Raw genomic sequence first — 26,545 nt, 5'->3', positions numbered from 1 at the left:
AGAATGGATGAAAGTGGATGAAAGTGGTTCACACACATTCTTCATAGAGTTGAGGTCAGGGCTTTGGGCGTGGTCCTGCTGGAACAGCCAGCTAGTTTTTAATACAGAACCACCCGAACGTATAAAAGTTCAGCTTTGTTTATTACTTTGTGATTTTCTTTGGATACAGTGAATCTTTTAACAGTTATATGCACTGTAGAGGGTGAAACCCTTAAACCTTTGCAATATTACATATAGGAATGTTGATTTCTATCTGTTAGATATTATATTTGTGTTATTTTTAGTGTATAAGTGCCAAAAAGAACCCCATTATTTTACATTAGCCTTAAATACCATGGGATGCATTAACAGGTTTTCTATACATCCTTATGGGAAAAAATACCTTGAAACGCAACATCTTTAAAACTCAACGCCACTCCCAGAACCAATTGACGACGTGTTTCAAAGTACCGCTGTATATTTTTGGGTAAAGTAGCGTTTTCAGGATGGTCATTTTATACCCTTGCATGATTAAATTACTGACTTAAAATTTTTTGTTGAAACATTTGTTGTATTAAATTGTTTCCATCAACAAAAAACACACTGAAGATATTAAATTAAAAACAATGAAGTCTATATCATTGTTTTTTTTTCTTTTTCCCGCCATTTGCTCCTCATCTTTAAAAAAGAAAAAATTATCTGGACTTGGGACCAGCACTGAGAGCACACCGACATGTGCACCTCTTACTGACCAAGCTGTTCGGCCACCCCTTTAAATATAGGCAAAAATGTCTGTGCAGGTGCCTGACCAGGCCAATAGTGCCACTTTATGTCGAACCCTGGATCTCAGAAGTAGTGGGCAGGTATATTTTACCACTGTTCCACACGAGCACCTTTGCTTCCAAATCTATTCCTTCCTGTTGGAACTGTGTCGTCCAACAGGGGGAAGGGGGGAGGGGGGGAGGTCTGACATGGATTAATTCTATTTACATTAATTCTTATGGGAAAAATAGGTTTAACTAACAAACATTTTGACTTAAGAACATCCCTTCAGAACCAATTAAATTCGTAAGTCAAGGGTCTACTGTACGTAGTCTTGCCACTGGAGAAGTAAAGGCTAGAATATTTGCTTGAACACGAGTTCATGAACACGGTCCAGCAGCCAGACCAAATATTGCAACAGAAGGGCAGGGGGAGATGCTAATACCTAAAACCTTTGAGATAATCTTAAAGTAATCTGACCAAAATTTGTGTAATGAAGGGCAATAAAAGAACATATGACTTAAATGACATGGTGAGGCAGAGCATCTGTCACATTGATCAGTTATAGCATTTGGATAAAATTTAGAAAGCTGGAATTTAGACCGATGGATCCTGTGCAGAACCTTAAATTGTATCAGCTGAAGTCTAGCACAGGGTGTACTTGTAATGGTGTCCGTGTAATGGCAGATTTGAACCCAGCACCCCTGTGTACCACACCGGTGCCTTTACTGGGTGAGCCACCAAACTATTTAAAGTAGGACTCAACTGCTTAGCAGACTAATTGTGAAACCAGATAATTCAACTCAAAAAACAAAAGACTCTCTAATAGGGCTTTTCCACCAAAATAACCAGTTCTGTTCAGGTTTCTTAGAACCTTGGTGTTCTGTAGAGAACCGACACGCGTTTCCACCAGTTTTTAAGAACCAAGTCTGCGTCATCATCGGTGGGCGTTACTTAATGAAAGTTAAGAGTAGTAATATCATGGCGGAGCATGTAGATTATGTGCGAGCATTTGTGCTGTTGTTACAGATGTTTGTTGTTATGTAAAAGCATCGATAAGCTATTGTTAATAAGAAAACGTGATGTGTTTGTCGCAGTTGTTGTTTTCTTTAGTTCGTTGACGTGAGAAGCGTTTTGCAATTCGCTCTCACTGCGACTCTCTGCACAGATAGCCGATTTGCTCAGCGCTCGGCTTGAGCGATAAAACATCATTAAAGTTCCACAACACAAACATCCATTTGTTTGAAATAACCATCAGATCTAGTACTCTAAAATACAATCCATATATCTGTGTTAGCTGGATTTACTTCACGTGTGGTGTTTATGCAGCTCGGGGTTCGGAATCTTCTCGGGAGAGTCGAAAAAGCGTAATGTAAAAAATAAAACATACCGTGGCTGAATGTACTATGACTCAGAAACACTACATTTCTCTTTGTTATTACAGGTTATAAGTGCTCTGTACTGCCCAAATTCATCAGTCGTTGTTTTAGTACAACAAACCACGTTACACTTTATTGTTCGTGTTAAGCAGTGTTCATACTGCCCGGGTCATGTTTACCACGCCATATCACACAATTAATCTTTTTTAAGATGCTTTAAAAATATCAGCTGCAAACTGGATAAAAATTTAATCAGGTGAACTGTAAAATATAAAAAATGCAGCCACAAGCTCCATACAAGACACCAGCACAGTGGTTTAGCAAAGCACCCAAACCTCTACACTGTGACACGCCCACAGATGACGCCACGGTTTGCTCTGAAAAACCAAGTATTCTGTGGTGCCAGATTAGAACGCTAGTTTGCTGGCTGGAACCTCTTTTTTTTTTTGGTGGAAACACACGGAACCGGTTCAAAATTAAGTTCGCGAACCACAACCGGAACCGTTCCGCATCGGTGGAAAAGGGGTATGAGTGGGGCTTGAACCTATGTCTTAAAAAAACTGAGTGAGTGCTCTACCACTCAGCCAAGCAGGCTCAGTAGATAGTGCCTTGACTCAAGTGGATTAAAATCTAATTAACTTAAACAGGTACAAAAGAAAATACAAACACCACCCGTTTTGGGGAAAAGTTTAAGTGGGAAAAATGGAGAACAAAAGACTGCCAGGGGAAACACTGGCCACCTCAAGATTTATGAGAAAAAGGGAAAATTAAAACAAAAGGCTTTCCCAATGGAAAAAGTGGAACTACAATAAATTAACTGAGGGAATAAAGATATTTTATTATTTACTAACTAATAAACATATATTTCTTTTCTTTTCTTTTTTGCTTTTCTTTTGCAAGAGAGAGAGGAACTTGAGACAAGAGAGAAATGAGGTGAAAAACTCTCAGTCCTCTACCTAGGTTACCGGCTGCGTGTGTTTGCTCGCATGAGACAAAGAACCAGGAATTCCTGATTGCTTCTCTGTCTCTTTATAGGCCTGTGCACAGGTGTTGTTGTGCATTAGGCCTGATTGCCAGCTCGCTGTTGACCCCTAATGGCTGAAGTCTGCCTTGCCCCAAGACCACCCCTTACAGCACTGAAACGTATTTTATTAATTGCCTTGTCCCACCACCACTCCGGAAACACAGTACCTAATTCTTGTTCCCAAGCACTTTTAGCTTTCTTTTAAGGCAGTTCGTGTCCCAAGTCATAATGAATATTAGTTTGACAAATAACAAATAATAGAACAGTAAATATTAAAAAAACAGAGTAAGACTGAGGGGTATAGGATATATGAGATTTATTCTGACCCCAAAACACCTCAAAAGTTAAAATAAAATGGATTACATTTACATAAAGCAGATGATTAAAACATGTACAAGAATCATTTGATTCCTAATTACAATATATTTTTAAATCGCTTGCCTTTAGGATTACGTAATCTTAAAAAATTTCATCCTCGACCAAAGTGTGAAATAGCGAAAGGAAATTATGATGTGAATTTCATGCTAATGGCAACCGAGTCCTTCAGAGAGCGGCGGCGGCGGCGACGGCGATGGCCTCCCGTTTGGTTTCCATTGCATGACTGCAATAAAAATACATAAAAACAGTCAAACAGAAGCCAGATTTTAGAGTGACTGGAATTCTTCTACATTTGTAACCCTTAACAAGTGGGTGGGAACAAGTTCTGAACTCACCTTTGTACAGCCACCATTGTTCATCAGACACAGGTGGACCTCGCAGTGCAGGTAGATGTTGCCGGGGTTGTGAGTAAAGGTGAAGATCTTAAAGGAGAACTGGCTGACTTCGGAGATGCCGTTCTGCAAGATCTCCACCGTGGCATCCTCAGGATTGGGACACCTGGTAGAAAAAAAGAAGAATAGATTTGAGATGACTAGACCATTTTTTATACAAATCAGTCATGGCATGATTCATATCGTCCTTGTATGTTAGCTATGTGTCTTAGCCTTTTTCTTAGCATTTATCATCTAGCATTAGCATTAGGTTTTTGATTTTACACAGCCAAACAAGCTTTATAAAGCTGAAAAAGAAGCCTCCCAGCCTCTGAAGCTTAACTGAAGTTTGTTTCTGATTAGTTGCTGCTGTATGAGTTGGTCATCTTTTAGACCTTCATCAGTGGTGACAAGACGCTGCCCGAGGGGCACTGTTGGCTGGATATTTTTGGTTAGTGGAATATTCTCAGTCCAGCAGTTACAGTGAGGTGTTTAAAAACTCCAGCAGCATTGATGTGTCTGATCCACTCATACCAGCACAACACAAACTAACACACCACCACCTGAAAATGACCCACCACCCACACCACCAGATATCATCTAAGTTGCTGTCTGTATATTCTTATTCTGCAGATTCCAATAGTTCAGTCACACTAAAAAAGCTTTTGTAGAAATACCAAGTTTACCACAACACACGTGCCAGTGGAAGCTTAGTGGTTAAGGTACAGGACTAGTAACTGGAAAGTCATTGCCAGGTTCAAACCCCACCACTGCCAGGTTGCCACCGTTGGGGGCCTTGTTACAATTGTAAAAGTGTCTGCTAAATGCTGTAAATGTAAATTATACTAGTGTATAACAGAATTTTAGGGCAGTTGTAGCCTAGTGTTTAGGGTACTGCACTACTAACCCAAATGTCGCTGGTTCAAGCCCAGTCACTGTCAGGTTGCCACTGTTGGGCCCTTGAGAAAAGCCCTTAGCCCTCATTTGCTTAGATAATATACAGTCATAGTACAGTATATTAAATATACATAGTACTTGATAAATGCTGTATTGTAAACATGTCCAGCCACTATCAGCATACAGTAGACACTTGGGTTACGAACGGTTTACCATACAAACATTTCAGGATACGAGCGATCTTTTTCAACTTAACGTACAAACAAATTTCGGATTACGAACCGAAATTCGCGAAACACGTGACGTCACGAACAAGTTGACTCCGACCGTCTCTCTCTCTATATATATACAGTGAGTGGACTGTTTTGTTGTGGTGTTTTCTTTTTAATTTGTTAAATTCAATATTAAAACGGCCACAAAGAATGTGCAGAGGTAGTGTAGTGGTGAGAAAATGAACAAATCTAATACTGTTCGTTGTTGTATAATTACTCCTGCCAGTAGCCGTCACTGTGTATCAGACAGAGGGGACAGTGAGTGAGAGAGGAGAAGGAAGTCGCTCAGTAAAGAATTCTTTCTTTCGTGCAATTACATCTACAAAATACAACACTACTGAAATAAAGAAGGAAATAATAGAGAAATATGAGAGTTATTGTTGTTTCTGGTAGATACATTTTATATAAAAAGAAGGAAATGTATTATGGTGTATGATACAGCACACGTACTGTACTGAAATGTGGTGTGTGTTTATGTACAGTACTACTGTATTATTGTTTATTATTGTTTATTACAGGAATGTCTATTCTAAGGGAAATAAACTTGTATTTATAACAAAAAAGACCATTTAAGACATTAGGAAGGTTAGGTAAGGGGGCATTTGGGAGGACTGGCATGGATTCATTCTATTTACATTATTTCTTATGGGAAAAATAGGTTTAACTAACGAACATTTTGACTTAAGAACAGCCCTTCAGAACCAATTACATTCGTAAGTCAAGGGTCTACTGAATATTTGTTAAGCATTTGCTTTCAGACTGGCCTATCAGTTCCAGTCAGTCTGATCCATATAGCGTCTGGTGGTTCTCTTACTCTTCAGTGATCAGGTCCCAGCGGATTGTCGAGTTGATGTCGTCGACCGGAGTCGCCCAGCAGCTGTCCAGCACGGTGGCGATCTGATGACTGTTAAACTCCTCCACCTTCACGGAGATGTAGATCTGCTGGTTCACCTGCAGTGTCTCATATCCCTGGTAAGGACTCAAGAAATTAGGATCATAGAAGGGAAGCATGGTGATGTGGTACGTTCCTTCGTTAGCAATGTCCTTGCTCAGCGCACTGAAACAGAAATGGAAATGTCTGTCAAACTTCTGAATAGCCTTTGAAAAAAAAAAAACACTGACCCTGTCCACAGGCATGATTAGTCTGGTACTGGGAAACTGTAGCCGGAAGTAGTCCTAAAAAAAGCACACACAAAAAACCTAAGCTACATCCCTGCTGGGTGTTTTAGTTGCTGCGGCATACAGATTTAATCATACAAGCAAGAGTTAAGTTGTAGCCTAGAGGTTAAGGTACTGGACTAGTAATCAAAAGGTTGTTGGTTCAAGCCCTATCATTGCAAGGTTGTCACTGTTGGGGTCTTGAGCAAGGCCCCTAACCCTCAATTGTTTGCCAGACTTGCCACTTACCCTAGAAGTAATGTACACTATATTACCAAAAGTATGTGGACACTATTCGTAATGATTGGTTTCAGGTGTATCAGTTACTCATTGCCTGTCAACTTTGTGGCAACAGTTTGGGGAAGGCTCTTTACTTGTGTGTATGGTGCTCGGGTGGGGTAGTAGTTTAATACGGTAACCCACCACTGCAGAGTCTGTGGGTGCTTAACACACACAATTGTCTATGAGAGGGAAGACCTGTGTTAACCTCCGTATGAGCAGAAACTCTACGAAACCCTTCTTTTTTTTTTCTATTTTATTTATGCATTTTCTCCCAATTTAGCGTAGTCAGTTTGTCTTCCGCTGCTGGGGGATCCCGGATTGCAGTTGAGGTGGGTATATTGCTGCCCACGCCTCCTCCGAACCACGTGCAGCCCCCAACGGAACCCCTTTTCACCCATGCATTCCGCACGTGCGCCTCTCCATCTGCTAATCAGGGTCCTTACACAGCGTTTGAAGACCCCACCCACATAGTTCGGTGATCCCGCCCTAGCAGAAACATGTCTGCTGCAGGCACTGCCAATTATGCCCGCTAGATGGCGCCCGGCCGACTGGTGTGCTAGTGGAATATCCCGCTGCGCCACCTGCGGCCCTTCTTAACATGTGAGGGTGTTATGCAATAGGCGGAACTCATCAAAATGCTCAGGGATTTTAGATATTTATATTTTTTAGTTCTATATTGTCTTTTTTTTTATAATTCCATAATGTATATCTATTTTTTACGTTGCTAAAGGGGGGACAATGTAAATGTGTGAACAATGTCCAGCATGGCTAAAACTCAACAAAAAAGGCTTCTAGCTAGTGGGAAATATTCTACAGTGCATGGGAGGGTGGGATGTTAGTTCATGATCTTACCCTCCTTCTGCTTTGATGGCCATGGGCATGGAGATGCTCTGGATGAGTGGATACACGCAGGAGAAGGCGATGTTCAGGCCACCGACGCGACTGATCACACCCAGTGGTGCATCAGTTGAGCCAGCTGAGTTCTTGTAGATGAGGTGTGTGGTGTTAGTCTAAAAAGCAGAAATGCATCTGTTTACAGCTGGACTCAGATGTTTTCATACATCTGTATGGAACACATCTGTCTCAGGATTTCAATGATTTCTGCAAATATTTCTTTTCTGTGGCTGAATTATTGGAACTGCATCTTTTCCATTTTTAACATTAACATGATGTTACACTGTTATCTGATCTGCTACTTCTCACTAGTGAGTTTGATTGGCCACAGCAGGTGGCTTCTCGGTGTCCATATACATTTGCATTTTCGGCATTTAGCAGATGCTTTTATCCAAAGCGACTTACAGTTGTGACAGTATACAATCTAAGCAATTGAGGGTTAAGGGCCTTGCTCAAGGACCCAACAGTGGCAACCTGGCAGTGGTGAGGCTTGAACCGGCAACCTTCTGATTACTGGACCAGTACCTTAACCACTTGGCTACAGCTGCCCAAAACAGCAATTGAAGTTAGCAGAGGATGGTTATAAATAAGGGCTAGTTTGTACTAGTTCATAGAGCCCACCTCATACTGAAAGAAAATGTCTCTGGATGGTCAAGAACCACCTACAAAAAGCTGGAAACTGCTAGAACATGGCTGTGACTGTCTACGGTCAAGTCAGCTTTACATCACCTTATGCTTGGAAACAGCATTTCAGCCTCTAAATCCATGGTTGTGTAAAGCTTGCTTGACTGTGAACACTGTCATCAGTCCTCCAGAAGCTTTTAATTCATGGTGGACCATTTAAACATATTTTTTTTTAGGATGTTCCATGTACGTTTTAATGACTGTGTTTTAACTATCCCTATTTATATGGACACAAGATCTTAGCTGTAGTTAACCTTAATCACTTATGATGGATAAGTGAATTGTAGAATTTACTGGACATCAAATAAAATACAGAAATTACAGAGAAGTTTGAGTTCCAGTTATTCAGTCACTGAAGAAATGATTAAAATCCCAAGACCATGCTGATAATAAGTGCACAAGAGGTAAATACCTCCACAACAGTTCCACACAGGTCCAAACTGTCATAACTGAACACTATGCGGTTGCCTTCAATCACCCCTTGACAGGCAGGATCGTTAAGATGGAGCATCCCAGAATATCCAGCGTCAAACAGCTGGCAGCGGGACAGAGACAATGAACCACTCGATCCGTAACAAGTTTCAATGGCACCTGAGTGAAAGCAAAACAAGCAGAGTCAGAATTCTGTACAGAGTGATTAGAGCCAGCAGGTAAGGATGGACCAACATGCACTGACCAGGCATAACATTATGACCACTGACAGGTAAAGTGAATAACACTGATTATCTCTGCATCACGGCACCTGTTATTGGGGGGGGGGGGGGGGAATGGACGAGCGTGAGGATCTGAGCGAGTTTGACAAAATGTGATGGCTAGACGACTGGGTCAGAGCATCTTTTGTGGGGTGTTCCTGGTCTGCAGTGGTCAGTATCCATCAAAAATGGTCAGAGGAATAAAAAGTGGTAAATCAGTGAATATATCTAAGTCCTTTACAGTGATATGACTGGACATTTTAGCAGAGTTGGCTTTGAAAAATAAAACAATAAATTTTCATTTTAATAATAAATATATAATAAATAAATTATTTTAAACATTTACCAAAATTTTCTGGATTGAGTCTCTCATTGCTTTCTGAACAGCTGCATCCATTAATTCCATTCCTTTGCACACACACCTCATCCCAATCACAGAAATTATGACATGGAGCTAAAAAAAAAACAAAAAAAAAAAACAGAAAGATTTGGTCACCTCTAGTTTCATCACTTTATTGTTGTCGTCCTCATGTTCTGAGAATAAAAAGTGTTTTCTACACCACCAATCAGAACCTTTCCAGTACAGTTATTGGTGTATATATACAATATGGAACTATACACTGATGCGCCAAAACATCCTATCCACCCACCTAATATGACCTGCCGAGGGACACGTACTCCACAGTACAGGTGTCCTGTGGTATCTGGGCAAAACAAGATATTTCAGATATTTCCATTGTTTCAATGTCCAATGCCTGCGTTCCCATTGCTTTCGAGGTTGGGCAGGAGTTAGCATAAACATGTTTGACTATGCAGTCCTGTACCAGCTGAAAATAACCTTCATGTCCTCCACAACCCTCATCGAACCAACAGCTTTGGGTACTCACCAAAACATCTGTCTGTCTGTGTCTGTCTGTCTGTCTGTCTGTCTGTCTACCTACCTACCTTGTCTGCCTGCCTGCCTGTCTGTCTGTCTGTGTCTATCTATTTATCTACCTATCTACCTGCCTACCCCCACCTGAACCAACCCACCCATCCATCCATTCTTCCATCCATCAATTTATCAATATATCTTTATTATATCATAACAATATAATAATCAAGTGATCTATTAATTCCTCAACGTCACATGCACCAGTGCCACCAAATACGCATCATGTATTTTTTACGGTGTGGTCTTGGCTCATCAGTGTGTACTTGTACATCAAAAGGTTTCCACATATTAGCATAAATAAATCTTCAAAAACACACATTTTTTGCATTAGTAGTTTGTTGCAAAGTTTAACCACAGCTTGAATACACGTACAGTAAGAAATAATTAGCTTTTTAGCATTAAGGTTCAAGCTTGGACTCCTAACTCCCCACCCCAACACACACACACACACACACACACACACACACACACACACATTAATTCTGGTCAGGAGATCATTTCTGGCTGGTTTTATCTTCTGGCTCTGAGTTATTTTAGATTCTTCATTCATTTATCCCAGTACTTTTCTTTATTTCTTAGTTTTTTTTGCCAGTTCTGAAAAGTTTATTTATTAAAAGTTAAAAATTAAAAATTCTAATGAAAATGGTACTAAATGTTTAAGGTTTAAAGACCTTCCCAAGAAACACGCAATAAGAAAGTTTCTAAAATATTTCTCAAATTATTTAGAATGAAGAAGCACAGGACCAGACCAGACGTACCTTCGAATATGGTTGTGGTGGTGGGGATTAATGTTGTTTCCTCTGTGGTAGTAGCAGGTATTGTTGGCAGCCAAAACAAAAAATAAGACAACAATAAGATTATTACTTCACTATAAAGTAAAAGGCAGGTCAATATTTTGAGGCCTTTCCTAATCTATCTGTCTGTCTGTCTGTCTGTCTGTCTGTCTGTCTGTCTATCTACAGTATCTATCTATCTGTCTGTCTGTCTGTCTGTCTGTCTGTCTGTCTGTCTGTGTCTTTCTGTCTGTCTGTCTGTCTGTCTGTCTGTCTATATATCTGTCAATCTATCTATCTATCTATCTATCTATCTATCTATCTATCTATCTATCTATCTATCTATCTATCTATCTATCTATCTATCTATATATCTATCTATCTATCTATCTATCTGTTTGTCTGTCTGTATGTCTATCTATTTATCTACGTATCCACCTACCTAACTACCTACCCCCACCTGAGTTATTTTATATTGTTCATTCATTTTTCCCAGTACTTTTCTTTATTTCTTAGTTTTTTTGCCAATTCGGAAAAGTTGAATTAAAAATTCTAATCTGAAACTAAAAATTGCACTAAAGGTTTAAGGTTTAAAGACCTTCCTGAGAAACATGCAATAAAAAAGTTTCTAAAATATTTCTCAAATTATTTACAATAAAGTAGCACAGGACCAGATGTACCAGTTGTGGTTATAAATGTCGTTTCCTCCGTAGCAGGTGTTGTTGGCAGCAGAAACATGGTTGTTGTTTCCATTGTGGTAGAGGGAGCTGTTGTTGGTGGTCCAGTTGTCGTTATCACTGTGGTAGAGGGAGCTGTTGTTGGTGGTCCAGTTGTCGTTATCACTGTGGTAGAGGGAGCTGTTGTTGGTGGTCCAGTTGTCGTTATCACTGTGGTAGAGGGAGCTGTTGTTGGTGGTCCAGTTGTCGTTATCACTGTGGTAGAGGGAGCTGTTGTTGGTGGTCCAGTTGTCGTTATCACTGTGGTAGAGGGAGCTGTTGTTGCTTTTAAACAATGACAAAACAGAGAATAAGACAACAATAATAATATTACTTCACTATGAAGTAAAAGGCAGGTCAATATTTTGACGCCTTTCCTAAAAACATGCACTGTTTATTACTTTTTAAATACAACTATTTAGAAGTAATTAGAGGGTTAAAATGTACCCGGTGCTGTTGTAGGAATTTTTGCTGATTTTAGAGAAGAGAGTTAGGGAATAAATTGTTTTATTTTATTTTTGTCTGGCTATTTTAACATTAATAAATAATAATACTAAAGAATAATAAATAACGTTTTGTACCATTGTGGTTCAATTTCAAAATTAACAAAATAATTCAAGCCGGAAGATCAAACCAGTGTTAAATCATTCTTGCTTTATGGTGTTTCTCTTCTAATGTGGCCCCATTCCCGTGTCCTTTGACATAGTGATTACAGAGAAGCAGCTCCAGATCTCCATAAACAGTATAATGCTTCCACCACTATACTTCACTCTGGCTTTGGTGATCTTGTGATCAGATTCATATGCAGCCCTACTTTCTGAGAATGTGAGTAGGTGAACTATTACCAAAAAATCAGACTATGTTATTCCTAAAACGTTCTTATTGGTAGAAATGCTCAAATAGCTGTGTGGAAATGTTAGATGTGCAGTGACACTGACATACTGTAGTGGTGGTGTGTAAGTGTGTGTTGTGCTGGTATGAGTGGATAAGACACAGCAGTGCTGCTGAAGTTTTAAACACCTCACTGTTCCTGCTGGACTGAGAATAGTCCACCAACCAAAAATATATCCAGCCAACAGCGCATTGTGGGCAGCATCCTATGACCACTGATGCAAGGATGGATTAAGGATAGTCTGGGCCCCTGGGCAAAGAGTTGTATTGTATCAATTCATCTGCCAGGCTCATGTTCAGATCTGAAGGATATGCTGCAGCGAGTGAGTTAGCCTTTAAAGTAAGCTCACTGTTGGACATATTGACTGATGAAGGTCTAGAAGATGACCGACTCAAACAGCAGCAATAGATGAGCGATCGTCTCTGACTTTACATCTACAACCCCAATTCCAATGAAGTTGGGACGTTGTGTAAAACATAAATAAAAACAGAATACGATGATTTGCAAATCCTTTTCAACCCATATTCAATTGAATACACTACAAAAAAAAGATATTTAATGTTAAAACGGATAAACTTTATTGTTTTTTGCAAATATTCACTCATTTAGTACCTGCACTCTTTTACTATGAAGCCACGCTGTTGTAACACGTGCAGAAGGTGGCTTGGCATTGTCTTGCTGAAATAAGCAGGGACGTCCCAGAAAAAGACATTGCTTGGATGGCAGCATATGTTGCTCCAAAACCTGTATGTACCTTTTAGCATTAATGGTGCCTTCACAGACAACGTCCATGATTTCCAAAAACAATTTGAAATGTGGACTTGTCAGACCACAGGACACTTTTCCACTTTGCATCAGTCCATCTCAGATGAGCTCGGGCCCAGAGAAGCCGGCGGTGTTTCTGGGTGTTGTTGATATATGGCTTTCGCTTTGCATGGTAGAGTTTTAACTTGCACTTGTAGATGGAGCAACGAACTGTGTTCACTGACAATGGTTTTCTGAAGTGTTCCTGAGCCCATGTGGTAATATCCGTTACAGAATGATGTGGGTTTTTAATGCAGTGCCGCCTGAGGGATCGAAGGTCCCAGGCATTCAATGTTGGTTTTCGGCCTTGCCGCTTACTTGCACAGATTTCTCCAGATTCTCTGAATCTTTTGATGATATTATGGACTATAGATGATGAAATCCCTAAATTCCTTGCAATTGCACGTTGAGAAACGTTGTTCTTAAACAGTTGGACTATTTGCTTGTGAACGACTGAGCCTTTCGGGGATGCTCCCTTTATACCCAATCATGACATTTACCTGTTTCCAATGAACCTGTTCACCTGTGGAATGTTCCAAACAGGTGTTTTTTGAGCATTCCCCAACTTTCCCAGTCTTTTGTTGCCCCTGTCCCAACTTCTTTGAAACGTGTTGCAGGCATCAAATTCAAAACAATAAAGTTTATCCGTTTGAACATTAAATATCTTTTTTTTGTAGTGTATTCAATTGAATATGGGTTGAAAAGGATTTGCAAATCATCGTATTCTGTTTTCATTTATGTTTTATACAACGTCCCAACTTCATTGGAATTGGGGTTGTACAAGGTGGACCAACTAGGTAGGAGTGTCTAATAGAGTGGACAGTGAGTGGACACAGTGTTTAAAAACTCCAACAGTGCTGCTGTGTCTGATCCACTCATACCAGCACAACACACACTAACACACCAGCACCATGTCAGTGTCACTGCAGAGCTGAGAATGATCCACCACCCAAATAATACCTACTCTGTGGTGGTCCTGACCATTGAAGAACAGGGTGAAAGCAGGTTAAAAATGTATGTAGAGAAACAGATGGACTACAGTCCAACAAGGAGGTTGTTTTAATGTTTAATGTTGATTGGTGTAAATGTAATACACAATAGAACAATTAGAGGATAAATAATTTACATGAATGTACACGTTGTGAGTTTAAATTACCGTCATTTTGTGCGTTCGCCAGCCCACCTAGATGCGTAAAGAAAAAGAACAAATAAGCAAAAATCAATAAACGTCCACATTCTATAGATACGACTTCTGCTGTGTGGTCATTCTATAGACACTCAATCAACAAACACTTAAAAACGTTAATGCATATTTTTCCATTGTCCCAGTTTGGATATACTCAACTCCCTGGTGCACTCTGGTGATTTGCTGGTTGCATGTCACCAGTGTTGGTCACATTTAACACCGGTCAGCTGTGGACTCTTGAGCGTCTCATTTCATCCTGAGGATCACGCTACCCTCCTGTATTCTGGCACCTTGACCAGACAGTGGAAGTCAAGACCAATTATGTCTGAGGGCCCTTGAGCAAGGCCCTTAACTCTTAATTGCTTAGATGAAAATTTATCCCAGCTTGTTCCTGGTCAGGGTTGTGGTGGGTATGATTAATTTGGCAAAAGGCAGGAAACACCCTGGACAGGTCAACAGTCCATCACAGGGCAGCCAAACTTTTTAGCAGCTTCAATTAACCAGACTGCATGTCTTTAGACTTGTGGAAGGAAACCGGAGCACTCAGTGGAAACCCAGCTGAAAGGACCCTGGCTGCCCAGCTGGGAAATCAAACCCAGGCCCTTCTTGCTGTTAAGCGACAGTACCACCCACTGCACCACCGTAATAATTATTTATTTATTTTGCAGGGCGGCACACACCAAGAAGGTCCTGGGTTCAATTTCCAGGTGGAGCAGTCTGTGTGGGTTTCCTGTGGGAGTCAGGTGAATTGGAGATACAAAATTGTCCATGACTGTGTTAACTTTTTTTTTTTTTAATCCCCCAGTCTAGTCATGTCCAATTACCCTGACCGTATCCTCTATACGGATTGCGACCCTTCACCGATGACTGAGGACGCCTCTCAACTGACATGCGCCCCCTCCGGCACGTACAGTCAGTACAGACTGCATTTTTCACCTGCACAACTCGAGTTCATAAACTTGACGGGCACTGTGTATGGAAGGCCACACCCCCATCTGCATCATTCCTCAGCCCTGTGCAGGCGCCTTTAGTCAACCAGCAGGGGCCGCAGTCGCACCAGTTATGAGGACCTATGATCCGACTTTTTACCCCTAACCCTGAACAACAGCCAATCGTTGTTCATGCAGCCGCCCAGCCCAGTCGGAAAGGCAGAGCTGAGATTCGATACGATATATTCGAAACCCCAACTCTGGTGAGCTAGCGTACTTTACCGCTGCACCACCTGAGCTGCGACTGTGTTTGATATTTAACTGGAACTGATGAATCTTGTGTAAGCAGTAACTACCTGTCCTGTCATGAATGTAACCGGTGTGTGTGAAACATACCATTAAAATTCTAATAAATAAATATTTTGCATTTTTTAGCATCCCATTGCACTTACTTGTCAAAAGAACGGCTGCCAGACACAGAAGTGTATACTCCATGATGAGCAAAAACTCTACAACAGAACACAATGGAGCATTTACTTTTTAAAACACACATTTCTCACTGTTATATGATCATAACCAGTGTTCAATCGCTTTTTTATAATATATATGCACACACGGTTAATGTTTTGAAGTCACTGTCTTGTTTAAACTTCCAGATTTCATGGCCGATGAGATTTCATAAGTGTTTTAGTGCAAAGAGAAGAAGCCCCTCATCATGATGCTCCTACCACTAAACCTCAGGGTGGGTGTGGTGTTCTTGTGATCTCACGCTTACTCAACTTTTCCTTCTTCAAACATGAGCTGCAGAATTATTACCCAAAAATGAGTAAAACATGTTATTGTTTAATGTAAAGCATACTTTGATTTGCTTACGTTTTTTCTCCACACTTTTGATTCAGTTCGAGACTTGTTTGTTGCTGTTGTTATTTGTTTACTGTGTAACTTTTGTTTCTGCTGCTTTCAGGTCATCCTGCAATGATTTTGAAGACTACTGGCTTCTGATTGACCTTCATAATTGAAAGGTCTGAAATACACCGATCAGACATAACATTATGGCCACCTTTCTAATATTGTGTTGGTCCCCCTTTTGCTGCCAAAACAGCCCTGCAACTGTGATGCTCTGTGTATTCTGACACCTTTCTATCAGAACCAGCATTAATTTCTTCAGCAGTTTGAGCTACAGTAGCTCATTTGTTGGATCGGACCACACGGGCCAGCCTTCACTCCCCACGTGCATCAGTGAGTCTTGGCCGCCCATTTACCACTGTTTCTTCCTTGGACCACTTTTGATAGATACTGACCACTGCAGACCAGGAACACCCCACAAGAGCTGCAGTTTTGGAGATGCTCTGACCCAGTCGTCTAGCCATCAAAATTTGGCCCTCGTCAATATATACCCCCCCCCCCCACACACACACACACACACACTAACAGGTGCTGTGATGAAGAGATCATCAGTGTTATTCACTTCACCTGTCAGTGGTCATAATGTTATGCCTGATCGGTGTAGTCTGAAAGTGCATTGTAAAATGTTATGTGCTGCTCCTGTCTGGGGGTGATTAGTGGTTTTATGAACTCATGGAATCAGGTAAACCCTTTGCTGAGCACCTCAGAAACTCCTTAAACTTTCTCATGTTTGAAATGTTGACACTCGAAGGCACAAGATTTTTTTTCTTAACATGTTATGCTGTACTTTAGTTTATTAAAATCAGTAATGAGATAAAACCACAGTTTTTTTTCTATTACAGTGGACCCTTCACTTACGAATGTAATTGGCTCTGAAGGGCTGTTCTTAAGTCAAAATGTTCGTTAGTTAAACCTATTTTTCCCATAAGTAATCATGTAAATAGATTTAATCCGTGCCAGACCTCCCAAACCACCCCCTTACCCCTTACCTAACCTTTCTAATGTCTTAAATACTCTTTTGTTTGTTATAAATACGAGTATATTTTCCCTTAAATCTTAAATTATAGAATAGACATTACTGTAATTAACAATAACAAACAACAATACACAGTAGTACTGTACATAAAACACACACCACATTTCAGTACAGTACGTGTGCTGCACCATACACCATAATACATTTCCTTCTTTTTATATCAAATGTATCTACCAGAAACAACAATAACTCTCATATTTCTCTGTTATTTCCTTCTTTATTTCAGTAGTGTTGTATTTTGTAGGTGTAATTGCATGAAAGAAAGAATACTTTACTGAGCTGACTTTCTCTTTCTCTCTCACTCACTGTCCCCTCTGTCTGATACACAGTGACATCTACTGGCAGGAGTAATTATACAACAATGAACAGTAATAGATTGTTTTATTTTGAGGAGCACTACGGTCCTCTGCACATTCTTTGGGGACATTTTAATATAGAATTTTACAAAATATAAAGAAAACATTTTATGACCATATATATATATATATATACGTATATACAGTATATATATATATATATATACTATATATATATATATATATATATATATATATATACAGTATATATATATATATATATATATACAGTATAGAGAGAGAGAGACGGTTGGAATGAACTTGTTCGTGACGTCACGGGTTTCGCGAATTTCGGTTCGTAAACCGAAATTTGTTCGTACGTTAAGTTAAAAAAGATCGTTCGTAGTACGAAATGTTCGTATGGTCAACCGTTCGTAACTCAAGGGTCTACTGTATTTAACTTTATATTTAATTATATTTTAAATATAACGATAGTTCTTTAATACATAATAAGATAAAGCAGAATTTTGTAGACAAAATAATCACTGGATTCAATTTTATATATTTTTTTGTATAATTTTTGGTTTTTTCTTATTTTTAAACATTTTTTTAAACTAAAAAGTAGTAATTTGTTTTTTAATTATTCAAACACAAAAACAAAATCTGTTATAGAATTGAATAAAATCCCAATGCCTTGATGTCTTTTGACTTAATTGGTACTAACGATGCAGATATAAAGTCCTGGTTGGACCAAAAGTGACACTGGAATAATATTGAAACTAAATGTGAGCATTAATGTTGAGCTTATTTGCTGATCATTCATAATAAATACGTCAGAAGTACATCTATCAGAAATGTAAATACAATTAAGTAAGTTCTTACCCTTGTGCAGATAGCCTGAATGATGACTGAAGTGGATCTGTGTAGCTGTCTCCGTGAGCACAGCATCACTTATAGGTGCTATATAGGCATAATGACATCACACGTATCTGAAATATGCAGTGGTCCAACGAGCACGACCTGTGGGAAATTTCCCTTTAATCAAAAACATTTTAAGATTCAGTTCTGGTAAAACATTTCAAGCCTCTGACTTACCAGCAAGGCAGAAATCAGGTGTGTCATTTAATCCACACCCATTAATGATATGTAAATTATATAACAACATTTCGGGAAGGGTTCCTTCCTGTTCCAGAAGGACTGTACCACTGTTCAAAAGGTCAGTGTCTGACCTTACAAATGTGTTTCACTTCACTTTTACTTTATTGTAACGTCACATTAACACAGGTGTGAAAGGTGAGTGAAAATCTTGGGTACACAGTCCCTCACAGTTTTAACACACATTAAATACAAAACACACATTTGCTTACATAAATCTTACATGAAACTAGCACCATCTGTTCAATATATACATGTAAAGCTGTGAATGTACAGATATACAGCATTAAAGTATAATCTACTGTGAGTCCGTTAATGTAAATGTTCCAAGTATTATTCCGGCATATAACGTTTCAATTTAGAATTAGAATAATTTTATAATGTCCAGATGTGCAGGTATTGTACAGAATAAGTTACATGTATCAAGTCAAGTCAAATTTATTTATATAGCGCTTTTAACAATAAACATGCCGCTCAGGTGGCGCAGCGGTAAAAAAACACACGCTGTTCACCAGAGCTGGGATCTCAAATACATCGTATAGAATCTCCACTGAGATCGAATGCCGGCTGAGCGGCCACATGAACAACGATTGGCCTGTTGTTCAGATAGGGGCGGGATTAAGCCGGATGGGGTCTCTCTCTTTCAGACTAGTGTGATTACGACCTCTGCTGGCTGGTTGGTGGCGCCTGTACGGAGATGGGAAAGGAGTGCGGTAGAGGGTGTGGCTCTCCGTACACAGCGCTGTACTGCACTGCACTCGTCTAGGTGATAAGATGTTCGATTGCTGTGCACGTGTCGGAGGGGGTGTGGAGCAGCCTCGTCCGGCCCAATCAGGAGCAGGGACCAGCATTAGTGAGAGGATGATTGACGGGTAGAAATTGGAGGCGCTAAAGTGGGGAAAAAAAACAATAAACAATTGATTGTCCCACATCAACTTTACAGAATCCAGGACCAACAGACCAAAAACCCCTACTGAGCAAGCCGAGGGCTTTTTTGATTGATTGAGCACAAATTCACTGTCTGAGATCAGTACTGCCTGTTATAGCTGCAAGAAGAAGGGGAGTCTTTATATTAATGCTTATGGTTTTTAAATGTGATCCATCAAGCTCATTGTCAGGTGCTCCTAACTTTTAGCCACAGGAAACCTTGGTCAGCTTAAATTATGGACAGGAGTGGAAAGAGCTATGCTCCCTAATCTGGTACAAGCAGTGCGTCATTGTAAAAATGGGTGGAACTTGTTCTCAGATCATCTCTAATTTTTGAAGCAGTGATTCCACACTATGCTGGAAACCTTTGCAAGTGAGGTGAATTGGAGATACTAAATTGTCCATGACTGTGTCGAATAACCTTGTGTAAACTGAGGAATCTTGTGTAATGAGTGACTACAGTTTCTGTCATGAATGTACCCAAAGTGTAAAACGCGACGTTAAAAAACAAACAAACAAACAAAGTGGAAACCTTCCTTTGAGATGTTGTAATTGATCGCAATTGATTTTTTGGTCGCACATTCACGCTGTGAATCTATTGACAGATCTATTGACTGGAAAGTCGGCTGAAGAGCACTGAACTCATCGTCATGTTGATGTTATCAGTGCTTTGTGACATGAATCTTCATGCTGGAAGCTGCCATTATAAGATTGTCATTATAAGCATATTTCAAGCCCTTAAACTGGGGTAAAGAGATGGTTAAAAACCCCTAAGCTCTAGTTTTAACTGCACAGGTCTTGGCACTGCTGACATTTACATTTGTTGCATTTATCCAAAGTGACAGTACTGTGACAGCATACTGTCTAAGCAATTGAGGGTTAAGGGCCTTGCTTAAGGGCCCAACAGTGACAACCTGGCAGTGGTGGGGCTTAAACCAGCAATCTTTCGATTACTAGTTCAGTACCTTAACTGCTAGTCTACAACTGCTCATTTATATGGCTGCTTTTATAAGTGAGCAGGGACAATTACCCATTTTTTAAATGGTATTTTTAGTTGATTCTCCGGCTGAGCATCCAGGGCCCTTTCTGTGTGGAGTTTGCATGTTCTTTCTGTGGCCGTGTGGTTTAACAGTGGGTTAACTCTCACAGTCCAAAGACATGCAGTCAGGAAAACTGGAGCTACTAAAAATGCCCTGAGTGTGTGTGTGTATGTGTGACCAGAGAATGAATGATTGAATAAAAGTTGTGGGTAGAAGATTTATGATATGTTTCTTTTTATAATCTTGCTTTAACTCACTAATCATAACCAGTCTAAACTGTTTAATCAGACAAAAAGGAGTAAAATGTAGCTTCTGGTAACTTGATTAAGTCAGTGACTTTTACCATCAGTACCATCCAGAGCTGGTTATTTCCTCAATACCATTGTGGTACAGTAAGTCTATTGTGTGGCCAAATATGAAATCATTCTGGTACTACAAGTTTTATTCCAGTAAACCAGTTAGCATTGAGTCTTTGGTACTGAAATTTAGACACTAATAATTTAGGAATGATAAGAATGCATTTCCTTAACAAATGATTGTCATGTTATTGTTATTTTAAGGAAGCATGTTGATTTAAATCTGATTCTGAATACAGCTCCACGTGTTGCTTTATTAGTTAGTCTATTGTCTAATGTCACAGAGCGTATTCAATACTATATTATCATTCACATCTGCTGGGTCAAAAATGTACACACAGCAAAGTAGAGGATTCATTTGGTGGTGTTAAGGGTTCTATAATGTCATGTAAATTTGTGGCATGGCCCTTTAATTCCTCATTACTGATTATAATTGACTACAGCTGCTGAATTCTCAGTGTCCATATAAATAAAAGGAAAAAGTAAAAGGAACACTGAAATCACCTTATGCAGAGAACAAATTGTTAACATAGTCAAATAAGTCCAAACAAGAATGTTTCAGCGTGGTGTAAATCACTCATCAAACCTCAGCTATGTTCAGTAAATCATGCTGGTGGTGGAATTTTACAATTTGCTATGTAAACAAGTCAAGAACTTACATTCACCCTGAACGACCTGTATTACCTTAAAAAAAATCCCAATGTTGGCACCTAAAAGCTTAACTATTACCACATTCAATCTTCCCTCCTTTAAAATGTATTATTATTTTATTATTTAATTGTTACATGTTGTTCACAAGAAGCAACCCTTAACCATTTTACTACAGAATTATCCTGCAGTTAAAAACTGTTGTGTACATATCAGTGGTGATTTCTCTAAGACTGCAAGGGAAGCTCAGCTTCCCCTAAAATGTCAAAAATTAAATGGTCAACTATGTACAGTTGTGTTAACATTTCGTTGACTACGAATGCGTTAGAACACGTTCATCTCGAAGACGAGTTAGTTCAGAATCAGCTACTTATCACAAATCGACTGACTCAAACTTCTCATACATTCCCGCAGCATCAATGCATTTGCTGCAGAAGCTGAGCGTCTATTCACTTCAATGGGGCTGCATGGGAGGTTTTTTTTCATTGCTTCGAAACTCGCCGGTCATTGGATAAATGCCGTGATTTTGTCCCGCCCCCGGACGCTGAGCGTCTCTGTGGGTGAAAGGAGCTGTGGGCGGGTCTGGACGCTGAGCTTCTGCAAGATGATTGGAGGATTAGTCGAAAGGCTGAATCCCGTTTTGATTGACAGCTATTTTGAGATCTACACCGTCACTTAATCACTGGGAGCTTCAGTCCCATCGCGGATTTTGCGAGTGAAGTCCAAAGACAAACTGCAACCCATTTCAGGCCATTTTCTTGAAAAGGAACGGAGGACAGAATTTATGTATAGATAAATTGACATTTTTATGATGTAAGCCGACAATGAGCTTCCCCTCTTTGAAAGACCAGCAGCCGCCACTGATACAAATAAACACAGCTGTGAAAAGGTAACTGATTCAATCTGCTTTAAAATAAAACCTTGATGTTACACAAAAATGACAAAACAAACCTAATTACACAAAAGGAAAAAGGCTTTATTACTATATACACCGATCAGCCATAACATTAAAACCGCCTTCTTGTTTCTACACTCACTGTCCATTTTATCAGCTCCACTTACCATATAGAAGCACTTTGTAGTTCTACAATTACTGACTGTAGTACATCTGTTTCTCTACATACATTTTTTAACCTGCTTTGACCCTGTTATTCAATGGTCAGGACCCCCACAGGACCACCACAGAGCAGGTATTATTTAGGTGGTGGATCATTCTCATGGTGGTGGTGTGTTAGTGTGTGTTGTGCTGGTATGAGTGGATCAGACGCAGCAGCGCTGCTGGAGTTTTTAAATACCGTGTCCACTCACTGTCTACTCTATTAGACACTCCTACCTAGTTGGTCCACCTTGTAGATGTAAAGTCAGAGACGATCGCTCATCTATTGCTGCTGTTTGAGTTAGTCATCTTCTAGACCTTCATCAGTGGTCACAGGACGCTGCCCACGGGGCGCTGTTGGCTGGATGTTTTTTGGTTGGTGGACTATTCTCAGTCCAGCAGTGACAGTGAGGTGTTTAAAAACTCCATCAATGCTGCTGTGTCTGATCCACTCATACCAGCACAACACACACTAACACACCACCACCATGTCAGTGTCACTGCAGTGCTGAGAATGATCCACCACTCAAATAATACCTGCTCTGTGGTGGTCCTGTGGGGATCCTGACCACTGAAGAACAGCATGAAAGGGGGCTAACAAAGCATGCAGAGAAACAGATGGACTTCAGTCAGTAATTGTAGAACTACAAAGTGCTCCTATATGGTAAGTGGAGCTGATAAAATGCACAGTGAGTGTGGAAACAAGGAGGTGGTCATAATGTTATGCCTAATCTGTGTATTTTCTGCTGGTTATACATTATGTGGCCAAAAGAATGTGGACACCTTCTTCCACTTTATTAATGAAAGTTAGTTAGTTTGTTGGTTTATTATTATTATTATTATTATTATTATTATTAATATTACTATTGTTATGGTTCCTGCCCCGTCTGGCTTCTGGAACACATTTTTTTCAGTTTTCGTTTACAGTTTTTTGAGTTCGCTTAGACCCAATTTCTGGAACTCTCTCTTCTTTTAGCTAAACTCAACACACAGCTGCCCAAATGACATACACAATATGCAGAATATCTTACACTTCTAGACAAAGCGAACACTTCACCCAAAGCTCTGTAAACTCTTGCTAGAATGGTATTTTTTAATCCAAACTCGACACACACACAGCAACTGAATAGATTTTTCTACACGACAACTACACACTGATGGAATAAATGCAAAACACTACTAGCTTGTGGTGCAGTGTGCAGGACTCAGCAGTCTGCTGTAAAAGTTTGTCATAGTACTCATTTGTCCATATGTTTTCATAAATATAAGGCTATTTATGTGTAATTAGTAAATAAACACCATAAAGTAAAACACAACGAGGGTAATGTTTATTTTTTGAGTATGAACATTACTGAAACAAACATGCTGTATATACTGTAACACATTACAAAACACAAAAATATAATAGGCCTGTAACTCAAAAAAAAAGGTTAGGGTGCATCTTGTCTTCTGTCTGGGTTTGGCCACAACACCTCATCTACATCACAAGCAATGTCCTCTCTGGCCAGACAGTGAGGGAAGTACCGTCTGGAGTGACATAGCCACCCCTGGCACGCCCCCCTCATCAATGTCACCACAGGCCTCCGTTGATGGGGCTGCCGATCATATACCTTCCACCTCCATGCTGAAAAGAACTCCTCAATGGGAGTATGGTGGAAGGTAAAGCACAACGAATTGTGGATGATCAGTGAACCAGTTTTGGACCTGAACAGCCCGGTGGAAACTAACATTGTCCCAGACAACAACGATCCTGGACTGCTCTGGTCCCTCCCCCTGGTAATGGGGAATAAGAATGTTGTGCAGTGTTTCAAGGAAGGTGATGATGTGTGCTGTGTTGTAGGGACCAAGGGTGGCATGATGATGAACAACACCATTCTGGCTTATAGCTGCACACATTGTGATGTTGCCACTACGCTGCCCAGGAACACGGACGATGGCACGTTGTCCTATAACTTTCCTCCCCCTGCGCCTTGTTTTGGCAAGGTTGAAGCCAGCTTCGTCTGTGTAAAGGAACTTGTGTTCCACAGCAGCTGCATCTAGCTCCATCACCCTCTGAAACCAAACATTACAGAAAATTTAAATATACAAAGTACTCAATATTATGTTGCACAGAGCAATGGATTACAGTACCTGTGAGAGGACAGCATAGTGTACCTGCACATATTCATAGCGCAGTTGCTTCACCAGTTCAGAGTTGCGCTGAAACGGGACCCTGTATCTCTGCTTCATGCTTACTTGATGTCTATGAAGGAGACGGCCCAGTGCAGATAAACTCACAGAATAGATATTGCTAAATGTGACATTGTCTGTAATGATGTATTGTCGTATTTGTCGAAGGCGTATGCTGTTGTCTGCTCTGACCATGTTTATGATTTCCCCTTCCTGCTCTGGTGTGAACAGCCGTCTTCTTCCTCCAGTAAGTGGTAGTCTTGCAGTTTGGCAGAAACATGATGTGAATGGTTATTAGTGTAAAGTGAAATGCTACTGTAAATAATGATCTGGCACCACACTGCAGTAGTACAGTGGTGTACACAGTTCAGTTGTGAGAGTTCAGTAGTATGGTATAGAAAATAGGTTTACTTACCTATTCTCATTCTGAAAGGTCCGGATAATGTTTGCTACAGTGTAGTGGCTTAGATTAGGCTGGACCTTACATTTACATTTTCAGCATTTAGCAGACGCTTTTATCCAAAGCGACTTACACAATGATCTGATCACGATGAGCAGTTGAGGGTTAAGGGCCTTGCTCAGGGACCCAACAGTGGCAACTTGGTGGTGGCGGGGCTTGAACCGGCAACGTTCTGTTTACTAGTCCAGTACCTTAACCACTGAGCTATCACTGCCCTACCTTCTGAGCTAACACTACCTTCTGCCCAGCCTCACGAAAACTCAACCCATGGTTGATCACATGGTCAACCAGAGGATCTCATCGGTGATAATTGCGCTTGCTGGTGCTGGTGCTCTTGCTGCTGGTGCTCTTGCTGGTGCTCTTGCTCTTGCTGGTGCTCTTGCTCTTGCTGGTGCTCTTGCTCTTGCTGGTGCTCTTGCTGCTGGTGCTCTTGCTGGTGCTGGTGCTTTTGCTGGTGCTGGTGCTCTTGCTCTTGCTGGTGCTCTTGCTGGTGCTGGTGCTCTTGCTGCTGGTGCGATTGCTGGTGCTCTTGCTCTTGCTGGTGCTCTTGCTGCTGGTGCTCTTGCTGGTGCTGGTGCTCTTGCTGCTGGTGCAATTGCTGGTGCTGGTGCTCTTGCTCTTGCTGGTGCTGTTGCTGCTGGTGCGATTGCTGGTGCTCTTGCTCTTGTGGTGCTCTTGCTGCTGGTGCGATTGCTGGTGCTGGTGCTCTTGCTCTTGCTGGTGCTGGTGCTCTTGCTGCTGGTGCGATTGCTGGTGCTGGTGCTCTTGCTGGTGCTCGTGCTTGTCCTCTTCCTCGTCCTCTTCTCTGGCTTTGTCCTCTTTCTTATGCATTTGCCTCCATTGTTGTGCAAACCAAGATGTGTAACCTGTGACCTCTTTTATAGGGCTCAGGTGCTCATTTGTAAAGATTATCCAGAAGTGTTTTCACCTGTGGGGGCTGGGTTTGGGCACTTGGTTCATGGGTGTGGTGTTTGCATGGCAGTGTATTCCAAAAAGAAACACAGGGTATTCAGTTTGTATTGCTTTATTTAATGTAGCAACCTGTGTTTAGTGTTTGGCTAAAAGTGTGTTTTAGAATTGCTAGCTGAGTGTAAGGTAGAGAATGAGCTTATAGTTTAGAGTACCAGGTCAATAGAAAGGCTATTTGAGTTAGTAATTTCTAAAATTGTGCTACTAGTACCATTTCTCAGGCCTTAGCAACTGCAAAAAACTGTAATTGCCATGCCCTTTTGGTTCTGGGATCACATGTTTGTGTTTATGTTTCATGCCATTCTTGTCTCCACCCATCTACTGATTCACTCTCATGTTTATAATCATCACCTGTTCCGCATTATTCAGTGATTGTCTTGTGTATGAGTATGGCACTGTGCCTTTGCTTTAGGGGTTGTTAGATTGACATGACATGATAATAAAGTCTTTAATTTAGCCTAGCTGTACACTGTTAGCCCGG

At 40.5% G+C, this 26,545-nt stretch overlaps 1 protein-coding gene across 1 annotated transcript; it reads right to left on the bottom strand.

The window, feature by feature from the left end:
- Positions 1-3,475: 3,475 nt before the first annotated feature.
- Positions 3,476-24,695, bottom strand: LOC134322106 (pancreatic secretory granule membrane major glycoprotein GP2-like). Its single transcript, XM_063003977.1, has 13 exons — positions 24,621-24,695; positions 24,407-24,518; positions 18,127-18,204; positions 15,459-15,515; positions 14,048-14,074; positions 11,160-11,480; positions 10,465-10,506; positions 9,119-9,226; positions 8,493-8,671; positions 7,355-7,512; positions 5,877-6,119; positions 3,858-4,020; positions 3,476-3,745 (listed from the first exon to the last, which is right to left on the bottom strand). Exons 1-13 carry the CDS (start codon positions 24,693-24,695, stop codon positions 3,650-3,652), a joined length of 1,659 nt encoding a protein of 552 aa, XP_062860047.1. The 3' UTR covers positions 3,476-3,649.
- Positions 24,696-26,545: the final 1,850 nt, after the last annotated feature.

The sequence above is a fragment of the Trichomycterus rosablanca genome, chromosome 10, assembly GCF_030014385.1.
Source record: "Trichomycterus rosablanca isolate fTriRos1 chromosome 10, fTriRos1.hap1, whole genome shotgun sequence".
Taxonomy (NCBI): domain Eukaryota; kingdom Metazoa; phylum Chordata; class Actinopteri; order Siluriformes; family Trichomycteridae; genus Trichomycterus; species Trichomycterus rosablanca.
Note: the sequence above shows the minus strand (reverse complement) of the source record. Positions and strands in the feature narration are given on the sequence as shown.